Source organism: Limulus polyphemus, unplaced genomic scaffold, assembly GCF_000517525.1.
Source record: "Limulus polyphemus unplaced genomic scaffold, Limulus_polyphemus-2.1.2 Scaffold410, whole genome shotgun sequence".
Taxonomy (NCBI): domain Eukaryota; kingdom Metazoa; phylum Arthropoda; class Merostomata; order Xiphosura; family Limulidae; genus Limulus; species Limulus polyphemus.
Window position 1 is genome coordinate 293822 of NW_013666020.1, and position 15868 is coordinate 309689.

General features: G+C 35.9%; 1 protein-coding gene across 2 annotated transcripts in view; it reads right to left on the reverse strand.

The window, feature by feature from the left end:
* Positions 1 to 15868, reverse strand: part of LOC106458057 (glypican-6-like) — a 115059-nt gene that overhangs the window by 12948 nt on the left and 86243 nt on the right. For both annotated transcript variants that reach the window (XR_002610302.1, XM_013917511.2), the window contains exon 5: positions 14822 to 14987. Coding sequence is in view for 1 of the 2 variants with exons in the window: in XM_013917511.2 (XP_013772965.2) it covers positions 14822 to 14987 (166 nt within the window). In the remaining variant the exon portion in view is untranslated. The remainder of the gene's footprint in view (positions 1 to 14821; positions 14988 to 15868) is intronic.

A 15868-nucleotide genomic window follows, 5' to 3' on the forward strand; every position in this document is an offset into this window, starting at 1 on the left:
CAAACTTAATAACCAGTATTCCCAACTGACGATTCAATGCATTCTAATCATGTAGTTGTAGATGTAAAGTATCTACAGTGGATTACTGATCACCTTATGTTGTTTAAGGCTCATAATGTGAATTGATAGAAAAAAAAGTACATGCAAATTCTTGATGTTTAAAAACTTTCTTACTCGGCAAGCTTTTGGCTATCTTGAAGTAACCACCATCAGTTTCTTTGTTCAACTGATCGCTATATGCTAAGTGGCCAGGTCAGAGTCCCCTATGATTCAGAAATAGCCGTCACTACTTTTGAACTGCAGACCAAAAAAAAAAAAAGGCAACCAATGGACAGCACCCATTACCTGAAGTGACTACTGTTAACCAAACGGTCGGAATAACTGCACTCTGATAAGCACCCCATCCTTGTTTTATACCTCCTTGTATTTATGTTGAAAATTTCAAAATGTATTTCGTGCTGCTTCGATATAACATTTATCAAGAATGTCGTTAAATTCCTTTCACTTTAGCTGTCCATTGTGTGATGCCATTCACCTAGGGTAGCACCTATTGTGGAAAGATAGTTGTAAGGTGACACATGGTATGTGAAATTAAACAAGTATCTTTTCTAGTGGTGGTCAGGTGATCTCTGAAGGTGAAGATCTCTGTTGTTATTTCATTAGAGAATAACTAGTCACCTGTGTAACGCTAGTTGCTCTGAGTAAGACTGACATTAATGATTTAAGTAACTAATGTGAGAATTATTCCGTGTCGAACAAAACGTTAGAAGTTTTAGTCAGGAACAGAATCTCAAGGGATAGAGTTTGGAAAGTGAGATAATCGAATTGTTACTAACTATCCAGTAAAGGCAATTGTCCGTTGTGATAAGTTAAGTATAAATATTAACTGTGATGAATTCAAACTCGATGAAGGGGAACCCACTTTAAGACTAATAACGCTTGGAGACAGCTTGAATGGGTAATGAAGAAAACTTTAATATAAGTTTAACATAACAGCAAATGTACAACGTTTCGACAAGGTTTTTTCATGAAGCATTATTAGCAGAAATATTAATTGTGTTTGTATTAACGGTTGTTTGATTTAATTGTAAGTTAATTTATTTATCATGACTTTAATACTCAGAGAACATAAAATCACTCCAGAGTAAACATCTTGTTGAATCTCCCGTTATTAAGCAGACCAATCTTGTCGCTCTGTTAGGAATCAGTTTTACCTGAAAGTATTCAAATAGCTCCACGTTTCGAACCCGAGACCTCCGGATTTTCAGTCCGATAAAATAATTAACAGGCTTTAGTAAGTAGTGAAATAAAGCTTTGTTTAGAATTTCGCTCAACGATACTCGAGGGCTATTTCCACTAGCCATCCCGAAATTAGCAGTGAAAGACCATAATGCCCCTATGTTTGGTGAGACGGGGATTCGAACCCACTAGTCGAGCACCTTAACTATATGGTTCCAGGTCCACTTTGTTTAGAATTAACAAAGAAAAACTGTGTTATGAAATATGACTGTTAATCGTTAACAATGAAACAATTTTATAAAAGACTACCTTTAACTTTACGCTTTTTTTTTAATTTCATGCTACGTTTTCACCATTGCGGCTTCATCAAGGCTTTTACATAAACAAATAAATACGTTTTTATACAGTAAAGATTAACTAAGGTAAATATAGGCAATAAACATGTTTGGGGTGCACTTTCATTTATAAAAACATTCGTCTTGATCACGTCGGTATTTTTGTCCAGTAGAATCTTATATATATTGCGAACCATGGTGTCTGTCCGAGCGTTCGTCTGTCTCCAGTTTATGGCGGCCGCTTCCCGCACTGTGTTTGAAAAGATGCGCACGCAGGCAAAGCTCAACATTCACTTTTGAAATGATGGGAGGTATGAATAATGTTGATGCCAAATTTTATTTCGTAAGCAAGATATTCAACACTAAATTGTTAGAATTTAAATTATTTCATGGACTTTAAAAAGGTTAATTGTGTTGCACTCTTGGTTTCACTCACATCCAAAGCTCTGAGCTACTTATATCGCCCACTGCAAAAAGTAATTGTTGAGCATTTCAGTCATGCTAAGAGCCGCTCAACAATAACAATAAATAGATTTTTATTCTTTAAGTTACGTCACATTTTGAAATGTGAACGATAGTGTGATTAATTCCATAGATTAACTTAAATTTTTCCTGTCACTGGGGACGGGTACTTTTTCTTGTGTCATATAGTTTTATTATTTTATTTACATGTTAGATGAACGCAGCACCAACCAAAGCACAGGCTCTCCTCCATCCAAATGTAGAGTCCCGTCTAAGCACGTTTGTCAGTGTGTAATCCAGGTAGCGTGGTGCCGTACCTGCCGACAGCAACTTTTTTTAACTTGATTACAGTTCAGACCCGCATACTTGTCTACACGATAAAGCTGTCAACCCTTAATTACAACCATTTTGGCTCAGTCCCAAATATTTCCTTCTATTTTATGTTTGTAAAACATCCGCAATTATGGACACTCGTATTGTGGTCAACTTGGCTTGTGGTCACCTGGTTCCCAGTCCCAAGCTGTTTCTTTGAACTGAGTATTGTGATCACCCAGGCCATCTCTCACCTGCCGCAGCCCAATTGAGACCTGTCAATCAAAATGAGGCCACCATCGTACATCAACTTATAGCGGTCACGTCTTGTAGGTGTTACAAACCAGGTGACTATTGATGTTTCCTATTAATGGCACGCTAATCCTACCTGATGCTTCACACCTCATGCTGCACTGACGATCACACAATCACATATACACGATCAAACAAACAGTATGTTTTCACATCGGTAACACTTCTAGTGTGATGTCTCTTTGGTCTTCTTGTGAACGAAAGATTTGTTCAAAGGGGAAAATTCGCACATTCATTCCAAGTTTTCTCACCTTTTCCCTCCATTATGCAATAAACAGAGTCTACTTTCTCAGCCAAATCAATTGTTTCTGTTCTATTGACGGAAATGGCAGAAAGTTGTTGGTTCATTATTTGAGTATCATTACCGCCAGGTGTCACCACATGTGCACATAAACAACAGCGCCATGCCTTGACCTCTGATAGTTTTAAATTTTGCATTTATCTGTTAATCAAAAATACAATGTAGAATTTTATTTTTTAGAAAAGAAATGCAAAAATAGGTATGTAAAGATGTTACTGCAAAATTCTGTATCAAACAAACACATAGAAAGGTGAGTATTATGGGCGAGTTGTAGGGATATGTACTGTGCCTTTAAGGCCTCGGTCTGATCCCAGAGTTGACCCCATACAGTGACATTTGGTAATACGGCCACCCCGCTATGTGGCTATTAATTGCTTAGACCTACAGCTGAACGGATGAACAGTGCTGGACTGTATTAATTATTGTGTATAATGTTTTTCAAGTATATTTTTCTATATGCTTATATTTTAAACACCAAGGACTCAATGTCAGTAAGATGATTCTAAGCCTATTACTTCTGCAACTGTTACCAGCTTGATGATTTTGGCACCAGCTCTTTTTCCTCCAATAATCTACTCTAATAAAAATGCACAATTCAATTTGTTTTAAGTACAATCTGTCTTTTCCACATACTTTCCCTCTCGCTCCACTTCTGTACTTCCACCCTCCTTCGTCCAGTTTCCCAACTGACCAGTATGACCTCTGTTCCATATACAGTTGGAATATAAGTACTGTTGTTACATGTTATGCGTCTGTTAAACGGGACTAATTATATGATGGCACTGTATAATATGATTTTAGCCGTCAATTGCGACCCCTCGCATTGCTCAGCTTATGAAAATCTTCTGTAAATATTCATCTACGTAATTGAGATTGCTGAAAAATTATCTAAGATAACGTTTACTTCTAAAAACAGGTCTGTAAATTGAAACGATTATTGTTAGTGAACGGCTAGCGAAATATTACAGCAAGTTAGGTTTCATTTAAAAGTTGCAATAAAGTTTGGTTGGTGCTGAGATGTCGTCAGTACAAGCGAAACAAGCTTGTATTTGGTAATAAGAATGAAAATAAAGAAAGTTGTGGTTGTGTTGGATGAAGCTTTGTTTGCGTATTTAAATACAAAGCTGCACAATGAGCTACTTGCGATGTGTCCGCCATATCATTAGAACCTTTAATTTTAGCGCTTTAAGCCCTCAAAGTTTACCACTAAGACACCGATTTGGCACAGGTTGCCTATTTAAATCTCGATGTGTGAAATTTAACAGACTGTTCTATTAGATCTAGAAAGTAAAATGACACACTTATAGGAGATTAATTTTACTAAATCAAATTTTTCTCAAGTTTATGAGTCATCTGTCAATCTTCTCCTCCAAAATAAACAGCAGGGTACAAAATAATTCAGTTTCAAGAAAAGAAAAACATTTAAAAATGCTAACTTTTCTGAGGAGTCAATCGGAAACTAGAATAAAGTTTTAAGATTTTTTTAAAAACGAGTGTGAAATTTAAGAAAGACGAAAAAAAGTCAAATAAAAAATGGCAGAATGGGTCCAGAAGTTTCTGAAGGTCTAACAGAAACATCTCATGAAGCATTGGTAGTGTATTTAAAACGATTCAGAGACAAAATCGAGATCGTGAGAGCAAAATGCAAGAACACTACGAAGAACGTGACTAGAAATGTAGTGATAAGTAAGCGCTAGTTTAAAGAAGACATGGTAGATACAAAGATCACCATTACTCAAGCTATACGTTCGGAGTCCTGTTGAAAGAGTCATGAATAGAATACGGGACTAGTTTGCTGATGCACAGAATTCTGATGAGGTCAATAACTTCAGATTCAATAAAAGTGAAGATTCCAAGACTGCTACAGTACAAAAAGTTGCCAACAATACAGAGAGGTGTGGATTACAAAAATTGTCGCAGCTGTAGGAAGCCAAAAAAAATCACTGACAAACGGAACTGATATAGAAACAAGTAGCCAAACTGAATGTCAAATTGCTTGGCTCTCTCTCTCTGTACAGAAATTTCAGCCAAGGATTACTCGCCATGTATTCGAAGACTGGAGGTATGTAACTCCATTATCACAGCCAAGCCTCAAAGAACTTTATTTACCGCACATGTAACTACTCTGGACTCATTACGACCAAGACTACTTCCACTTTTTTAGACTTACACAGAAAACAAGAAGTTCTGGTAGGAAAATGGCTCGTTCAAAATTACTTTTTTTAAGAGAATGGGAGTAAACAATCTACTTTGCTGCCAATCTCAAAGAACCAGTTCTTTAAAAAATAGCATTAAGCAATCGACCACAGGAAAGTCTGAATTACCAATCAGTAATGTCTTCTGTTTCATTGTGGGTGTTTTAATGAGCCATCAATTTTGTTAACATAAAGAGAAAAGAAGAAATGTACACTGAGTTTTGTGAGAACATGTGATACTTTTTCAATTGTTCAACCCAAAAGTGCTTGAAAAGACCATATATATACTGAAGCGGAGACTACAGGTTTCTATTCGACTCACAACCTGCGGGTCGCGGGTTCGAATTCCCGTCACACCAAACATACTCGCCCTTTCAGCCATGGGGGCGTTATAATGTGACGGTCAATCCCACTATTCGATGATAAAAGAGTAACCCAAGAGTTGGCGGTGGGTGGTGATGACTAGCTGCCTTCCCTCTAGTCTTACACTGCTAAATTAGGGACGGCAAGCGCAGATAGCCCTCGTGTAACTTTGCGCGAAATTCAAAAAACAAAACAAACGTATCGTTTTGTAGCTATATAGACTTAGTTGTGACAGCGCTGCATGGAACACAGATCAACTCTTTATTAAATACTTACAAGTGAAGTTTCAATATATTTGATTTGTAAAAAAATAGGAAAGTTCTGTGAAGCAGTTGAACATTTGAGCAAAAAATTATGCAAAAATATCTTAAAATTACGTTGTTTTAAATAGTGATGTTCTGTGTTAGATATTTTCAAGGCGATTCTCCACAGTTGTCACATGTTTAAAACAAACTAGCAAATATATATATCGTTAACTGATAATTAATTATCACAACACTTGTGTTCATAAAACATCACTTTTACAACCAACGATTCAAGCGACTAATCTGTTGTATGTCACAAACATGTCACTTTATATTGGTTTAAACAAGAAAAATAATGATAAGAAAGTTACTTGAAAATATTTTAAAAAGTTACTGCTCTGAACGTTTGAAAAAGAAAAAAAGCCGTACATTTCGGAACTTAAAGACCTACCTCGTTAACGCGCCACTTTCTAAAATTACCATCTGTCATAGTTTTGAATGTAAACAGACAACTAAAAAAAAATCGATGTTAAACAGTGTCCTCTATTACAAAATTGAAGTTCTGGAGGAGGAAGGATAAAAAATAAAATATCATGAAAGTCATAAAAATAAAGATCCAACATTATTGTATGCCTAAACATGTAGTTAACGCGTAGGTTGGCCCAGACCTAGTAACAAATACGTGATTCTTTTTTATACGTTTTATCAGAACAAAACTATCATTTTAATTTCCAGCTAAATTTAGCCCTTCCCTATTCCCACGTTTCTGGGAGATTAAAAAAATAACTACCCCTTGTTCGACGCCCCTGAGGCCCCTTACTGATCACAGAAAGAGAGCTATTGCATTCCAACGACCCTGATACGATCTGGGCGCTCGAGATGAAAGACGCCGCCTGGAGGTCTAAAATGTTTAGTCTCACACCCGGTGTGATCTGCATAACTTGGTCGCTGTTCACCAAATGCGAGAAGAATTTATCAAGTATGTTAGAAGACCTTAAGTCCGGTGGCTGGGCATGTTAGTTCTCAAACTTCAACTCCTCAGATTATATTCAACCACCGAGCCCGAGTCTTTCTTGTTATCAAAACTACTTTAGGAATTCACGCTGTTGATTTCGCAGAACTGGCTAATCAGCGCCTGCCTGATGGTCTTGGAAAAAACGTGTGACAACTCAAAAGTGATCTATTTCACCACGTGTCACTAACGACTGCAAATCACCAAGCCACGCTATAGATACCAACCTTACGTGCATATCAAGTCAGCAATCAAGCTGACATGAAGTTATCTGTGCATTTCATTAGATACAAAAAACACAGTCTACGTTTAACACGAAGCCACTGTTTTATGAATTCATGTAAAAGTAAGGAACTGTCATCCGTTACTTTTTTTACGAGGTTAAAAACTGTACATCTGCATGCATATCACTGGGGAGCACAGCAAAGATATCTGTTTCGATAGGACCAAGAAAAAATACAGAAGTATCATGATTTTTATTTAGTTCCAGCTACATCTTTATCTCCGAATAAATTCAGTTCGTCGGATTACACATACACAAATAAAAAAAAGTAACATTTAAAAACGAGTAACAGAAATCCTACATTCAATAAAGCCAGTGTAATAAATATTTACCGAACGGTCATTTAAGTGTTTACCAAAAGGGTGGCGTTTATCATGAAGCTTTAGGAACAGCCACTTGGTATCTTCTTATAACCAAATGTTGTCATGCGAATGAACATGATTTCAAGTTATAAAGAGCCTAGGTTGGAGAAAAGTAAACATACGTGCTGAGCTTGTCAGACAGCTTCCTTAAGCAGACATGTCAGTGAAGAAACAAAATATACTGTGTTGTCAACCGTACTTTAAAGAATTACGAAAGTTGAATTAACAGTAATATAGAGATATTACATGCTTTATATATATAACATTCCAGGTAAGAAGTGTTAAACACTTTACATACCTTTTTTTTTTCTTCTTTATTTTTTTACATTTGTGTGCAAAACCAAAATGGCTTCTTTAATAACATTTACTTTTAAGGCTTCGAAAACCTCATTAAATTACAACATGAGCAACGAACAATGGGGAAATGCTGAAACTATTAAGTCATATGTGTATATGAGTAATATATATGTGTGTTTTACTCTGCCAAACTAGAATCATGGACAAGCTAATAGAGATAAGTGGATTAATGACACCTTAGAATTAATAACATATCAACAATCAAGAACACCCGTTTTTTATGCGTATGTGTCACTCATACCGTTTGGACCAGCAATGAGGTTCAATTTACCACCGCATTTTTTAAACCATGATACAATGTTAGGCGGCATGAATCATAGCCAAAAGTTTTGGCACGCCCCTGACCTGTAGTTGAACCACCGCTGAGTGGTGGCGCCAGCGTCGGTTAAGTGGACTGGATGATTTATGGGATAACTATTTCTTTGGCTACTGGTCCTACAAATCTGAATGTAAACCGTCACAGTTGTACTTGATACATGTGTTGTGTGTGTGTGGAAAGAAACAAAAAAAATCATGAGCTTTCAGCTCACGCAAAAACAACGTTAGTTTCTGACAAAAAGTACATTTTAAATTCACTTTCATCAGTCAGTACTGGTTTAGTCATTGATAAGCAGTTAACCATTGTAACGGTTACGAGGTTCTCTAAGTCCATCCAGTGTTTTAATGTTTTTCAACTGGAAAAATTCTCCTTGTACTCGAATCCAAGGACATTTGTCATGTGATATAGACAAAGAACTGAAATGGGCCAGTTCTTTGTTCACTTAAATATGGTTTGATTAGTTTGTTTGTTTTCGGATACTCATGTAAGGTTACTCAAAAGCTATCTGTAGCAGCCGTCCATAACTTTGAACTTATAGATTAGAGAGAAGGAAGTATTGGATAGCACCCTCCGCCAACCTTTGGGCTACTCTTGACTAACCGAATAGTGGGATTTGCACATGACTCTCATAGCGCACTTATGGTCCCAAAGTGTGGAGTGCGAGTATTTGTTTTTGTGGTATCGGGGAACGAACATCAAACCCTCAGATCTGCAGTCCGACACATTAATCACTGAGCCACACTGACACATGGCTTTGATAAAGAGATATACAGATCTACAGTCCGGCACATTAACCACTGAGTCACGCTGACACATGGCTCTAATAAAAAGATATACATATCGTGAAATTACATTTGACTGGAATGGAAAAGTCTTGATTAACTGAATTTGAAAACACGCCACTCACAAATTATATACAAGAAATCCATGAAATTGATAACTTATGTTATTAATTCCACTTTTAATTCTGTCCACTCCGTAACTTGAAATAATTGTCAAAAAACAATAATACCATCTGCACAAGTAAGCGTTCAAATTTTTATCGCCAATTTAAAAGCATATTCCTGATGGCTAACTGTCGTGCTTCTTTCTATAAGGCTCATGGAAACTGTGACGTATACATATCACTATTAAACTCACAGACACTTCCATATCTCTTGTTTTATCATTTTAGAGGATAAAGAGTTATATATAGGGCTACAACATTACATCCCTTAACGAATCCCCTTCCACCTCGACAGTTAAGAAGGGTTCACTTTCGTACACATTTTTCCCATCGAGAAATCGACCATGGTCATAACTGGGGTTTTATCTTTCGCCACAGGCCAGGAAAAATTCTGAAGTCTACAATAGTATCTACTGTCACCCAAAATTTGGTCATACAGCGGCTTCAAAAATCAGAATGTTTATGACATTAAGAAAAATAAATCTTTAATAAGCGTAAAAAACATTAATGAGACATCCAAAAAAGTAGGACGCTCAACAACCCACTACTAGAACATCCAACACAGTATGTTTCTCAGCATTACATCACTAGAACATCCAACACAGTATGTTGTTTAGCATCCCACCACTAGGACATCCAACACAGTATGTTGCTCAGCATTACATCACTAGAACATCCAACACAGTATGTTGTTTAGCATCCCACCACTAGGACATCCAACACAGTATGTTTCTCAGCATTCCACTACTAGAACATCCAACACAGTATGTTTCTCAGCATTCCACCACTAGGACATCCAACACAGTATGTTTCTCAGCATTCCACTACAAGAACATCCAACACAGTATGTTTCTCAGCATTCCACTACTAGAACATCCAACACAGTATGTTTCTCAGCATTCCACTAAATTAGAACATTCAACACAGTATGTTTCTCAGCATTCCACCACTAGGACATCCAACACAATATGTTGCTCAGCATTACATCACTAAGACATCCAACACAGTAGGACGCTCAGCATCCCATCATTGAGACATCCACCACATTATGGCGCTAAGCACCCCATCACTGAGACATCCAACACAGTATGACGCTAAGCACCCCATCACTGAGACATCCACCACAGTATGGCGCTAAGGACCACATCACTAAGACATCTACCACAGTATGGCGCTAAGGACCACATCACTGAGACATCCAACACAGTATGACGCTAAGTACCCCATCACTGAGACATCCACCACAGTATGGCGCTAAGGACCACATCACCAAGACATCTACCACAGTATGGCGCTAAGGACCACATCACTGGGACATCCAACATAATATGCTGCTCGGTAAAACATATTTAGCATTTGTGTGTCACACAGCGAACCACAATATGCTATGTGTTACACGTATCATCTCATTAAAACATTCGAAAGAGTATGTTGTTTCCTATCACATCATAAATATACTACTGCTGTTTTGCACGCGGGAAAAGAGTATGACAAGCCATCACTTCGCTGTTTGTAACACTGAGCAGCTTCGTTTCTTCTTTCTATTCTGAAGCATGGCCACCGGTGGTGACAATGATGCACAGACTGGGATTGAGGAAACGCCAGACTGAGGCGGTGTAACATAAAATTACTATTAGGTTCATGAACTTGTTACTAAGTTTAATGCCTTGTTTGTGTTCGTTGATTCTCAATTTGACAGCGAGTTGTTCTGTCAATTTACCTGAAGCATCACTTCTGAACTCCTCTACAAGTGAAAAGTCTATCGTTTCAAATGTATTAACTTTTTAATTTGTGTAACGATTAACAGATGCTGTTCTCGAAAATGAAACCCTTCGGTGGCTCAGCAGCAAATCTGAACGCTTATAACGCTAAAAATCGGGTTTCGATACCCGTGGCAGACACAGTACAGATATCCTGTTGTGCAGCTTTGCGCTTGACAACAAACAATTAAAAAAGGAAACAAAAATATTAAGCTTTATCTGGATTTTGCAATTTGTAAATCAGAATGCAACTAAACGTGTGTAGATGGATTACTAGATCAGTTTCTAGATTTGTTTTACCTTAAAGCTACACAACAGGATATCTGCACTCAGTCCACCGCGGGGAATCGAATACCGTATTTTTGCACTGTAAGTCCGAAAACTTACCGCTTACAAGGAAAACTACCCCCACCTGTAAGAAGACAAAACTGTATTTTATGTTTTAAAATTATAGTTTTATTCTAGATAGCTTGGTAGAATAACCGCATAAAACACGTTTATATTTGCTACATATTTTAGACATTGTAAATTATATATTCTAAGAACCCATAAGTGAAAGCAAAGAAGAATATGTTACAATATGTCAACCACACTACATCTGTTATATGCATTATCGACGAGGCCTTTCCCTCAATACCAGGAAACATGAGACCGACTGGAATATGACAGATATAGTAGTGATTTAGGCTCTAAATATATATATATGAATAACGACTGTTAATGTTATAGTGTGAACCAGATTGAGGAAGTGAATTGTAATTATTATCAATTTTATTTAAGTCATTTACTAATCAGATGTTTACAATACGAATTATTCACACAATACTATTTATTTTGTTTTAATCTTAACATGTTTATCCATTTTGTTTGCGCATAATTTTCTCTTTTTTTTTTAACTTGATTTCCCATCATGATTCTCCCCCCCCCTCTGGTTCAGCGGTAATTTGCAGACGCTAAAAGTCGGGTTTCGATACCCGTGATGGCCAGAGCACAAGTACACCATTGTGTACCTTTGGGCTTAATGACATCCAAAACAAATCCACACGATTCATACTGAACCAATGACGTCTTGGGAAACCAGTTAAAAATCATATGACAAATATAACTTTTTCCTTTCACTAGATTTTTGAAGGGGTAACAACACAATTACATCAATTAATGTAATACGAATATAACACAGGTTTAAATAACGTATCTTTCGCATAACACCAGATAATTCCATCATATCTAGAGTTTTAACTTTATTAGATGCAATGACCGAATTTTTTTGTTTTTGTACTTGCTACTCATAACTGACATCGAAGCGTCTGTTTAGACCACAGTTCAAGAGGGTTTTTTTTAAATTTAGACGCTGTAACTATTTACTTTTTTGTAAGTGATAGTTTGTATTTTATGAAGTAGCTGTTACGGAATGTACCTACAGCAATGAACTTACGATCTGATTACACACGCATGTTTTACTTTTTCAATAATGGATCGTAATTGTTCCTCAATGTAACAGAAAATGTAAAACAAAAAGAAACCAATCTGTACAAAATTCTGATTCTGTAGCTACATCACAGGCAAGGTTCCGAAGGATGAGTTGATGAGTATTATCATCGTCATCACATTTGTACTCAGTCACAAATCAAGAATCAATTACAGTGTAAAGTTGGATTCACTTGACCAACTCCTACTCTCGTCTTGAAAAAAGTTTTAGTTGTCCATCATAGAAAAACGGGGGCACATTGTAGAAAAACAGAGGATATTAAACACTCACGTACAGAACGAAGTCACGTAAAGGCTGGTACTCACCATGCATACAGACACTGGTTTACGCACGCACGCCTTTTGAAACATGGGATTAAATTGAAACTGACGTCAGTCTACTAGGACAAAAAAGTTCGCAGAATTTTTTTTTACAGATAGGTGCGATAAGTTACAAAACTGTGACCTTCACGTCCTCAAGTTCGAAATAAGCCAACCAAAGTGAAAACACAATCAAATATCACAAGTCGTTACCAGATGTGAAATGATGATAATAAGTTTTTAGGAGATTAGAAATCTAACCTTTGTCAAATGTGCAGCTAAGTAAAACAAACTTAAACAATTATTTTTTTTTAATTCTTTAGTCAACATTACATAGCGCGTGAAATTCTTCAGTTACTGTTGTTCCGCAAGACGTGAGAATAAACAATAAAGGTAATGAAGATAAATTAATACGTCTAAAAAACATCTTTATTAGATTTTATTTTGTGCAACGCTTCGTTCAGACATCCTTCGTCAGGCATTAAATAACGTGTTGCATAGAAACTAGGCTAAGAAAGAGTCGTTGGAGGGTTAAAATAAGTTTTTTCCTTAGCTTAGTTTCTATGTGACACAGTATTTATTGCCTGCCGAAGGACGTCTGCCCCAAACGTTGTACAAGACAAAGTTTTTATTTTGACGTGTTAATTTATTCTTTATTACTCTTTATCCGCATTTTCACGTGAAAAACCTACCATAAATAAATAGTAACTATAGCAACAGAATAATGGATATGTCTTATTTCATAACATCAATCTCACTGCCATAATACAAATATCCCTTGTCAAAGATTATATAAAAAAGACACAAAAGCACAATGTCCTTATTTTCTAAGTAAAGCTAAACAGTTTACCAGAGGCTCTGTTTAAATCGTTTCAGGAAGAATAAAACAATTGAACAGGTTCAGATAAATAAAAATTTACAAACAACAATAATTCCTGTTTTAATGTAAATAGGTAAATTATAAGAAACAGAAACCTCAGACAAAAGGTTTTAAATTATGATACCTACGTAATGAAGAACATAAGTATTAAACAGGTTTCTGAAGAAAACATACAAGAAAACACAAATACCAAATTTCAAATGAAAATAGATATGAATGTAAATATGATGAGCAGAAATATTAAATGGCTTGTTGAACTGATGAAGATAGGTAAGCTATGAAGAACAGAAATATTAAGCTGGTTTGAAATGAAACAAGAGAGAGAATCCTCAATAGCCATGGCACTTGATATTCTTTTAGGCAGGATTAGAGTAAATTAATCTATGAGACCTTGGACATGATCAAATAATCAATGGAAAGGGTTTGACCTCCTGAGTCCAAAACTGTAATTATATCTCAAATTGGTCAAGAGATGACAGAGCTATGAGCTAAAACCTTGTACTTGAAAAACTCAGAGCCAGTCTATGAGCTGCTATGCCGTGGCTAACAAGATAAGTCCTGAAGAATAGAAGCATTAAACAGATTTGAAATCAAGAAATATAAGTCACGTAGAATAGAAATATTAAACAGTTTGAACTGAAGATAGGTAAGTCATGAAGAACAGAAAAAATAAAATAGGTTTGAACTGAAGATAGGTAAGTCATGAAGAACAGAAAAATAAAATAGCTTTGAACTGAAAATAGATAAGTCATGAAGAACAGAAATATTAAAGAGGTTTGAACTGAAGATAGGTAAGTCATGAGGAACAGAAATATTAAATAGATTTGAACTGAAGATAGGTAAGTCATGAAGAACAGAAATATTAAACATGTTTGAACTGAAGATAGGTAAGTCATGAAGAACAGAAATATTAAACACGTTTGAAATGAAGATAAATAAGATGTAAATTTAGAAGAGTATTTCCTAATACTTCAGCTTTAATCACAAAACAGATTAAGTTGATATTCAAAAAATTATATTCTAGCAGTTAGATATTTTCTGAAGATAAAAAAAACCACATAAGCAGCCCATAATATAATTTATTGTTTTCTGTAAACAAATCATAAGTTTACTTAGTTTGTTTTGCTTTAACTTACTTGTAGCATTTTATCTACTGTAATAATATTTCAGTAAGGATTTTTACTTTACATTAGAACTTTTCAATCACAAAATTAGTTTGAAACAAAAGCTATTCCTCACTGTGTATTTTTACCAAACTCACCTTTTTTTTTCAGAGTGAGTGTGTTTATTAGAAACTATTATCCATGGAATAAAATCATTTTTTGAGACAGTTAATAATAAAACTGTTACCTATGTAAGCATTCCATTCAGGATCAAGTTCAGCATGGTGAGCCAGGCAACCTTTCATGACATTCAAACAATAGTTGGCACACGGTTTAAGATCTGGAAGACCCTTGCAATGAGGACAGTAGGACATCTTCATCAGTGCACGACTACACTCGGGGCTTGGTCCAACCTATACAACCACAAGGTCTTAGATCAATTTCAAGTATGTACCTTCATAACTAGCTAAAAATATAGTGAATCACAAAATTTAAAATTCCTTTCTAGTAATGAATAGTAGAGCTACAGTAACAATTGTAAACATCTTTAATGAACGTTTCAGAATTACTCATATTCAATCTTCAACAAATCTATGAAAATAATGAATTCAACAATCTTTAGTATAATTACTGATACCGTGACTATTGTTAAGAAACTGTAAAACATTCAATCATAAAAAAAAAAGAATTATTTGAATAAAGCAAGGTGGAATAGTTTGAATTTCTATTCAGGCTTGGATTTTCATTATAATATGTAGACTTTCTTTTATCAACAGTTCACGATCTTTACATCCGTAAGTTAGAATTGAAAAGTTTTCTAATGAAATGGAGTGTGATGGTGTTTCATTGTGAGAATATATAGGAGATTTAGGTGGAGTTTGAAGTCCAGTTCTGTTAGAAACCCCCAAGTGTTCCAAGGTGAGTATTTGTAAATGGTGAGAAGTCCTGTTTATGTAGGTGGCTTTACAGTTACCACATGTATATTTCTATATGAGTTTGATGTCCAGTTCTGTTAAAAAAACCCATGTGTTCCAAGATGAGTATTTGTAAATGGTGAGAAGTCCTGTCTATGTAGGTGGCTTTATAGTTACCACATGTATATTTATATATGAGTTTGACATCCAGTTCTGTTAGAAACCCCATGTGTTCCAAAGTGAGTATTTGTAAATGGTGAGAAGTCCTGTCTATGTAGGTGGCTTTACAGTTACCACACGTATATTTATATATGAGTTTGACGTCCAGTTCTGTTAGAAACCCCCATGTGTTCCAAGGTGAGTATTTGTAAATGGTGAGA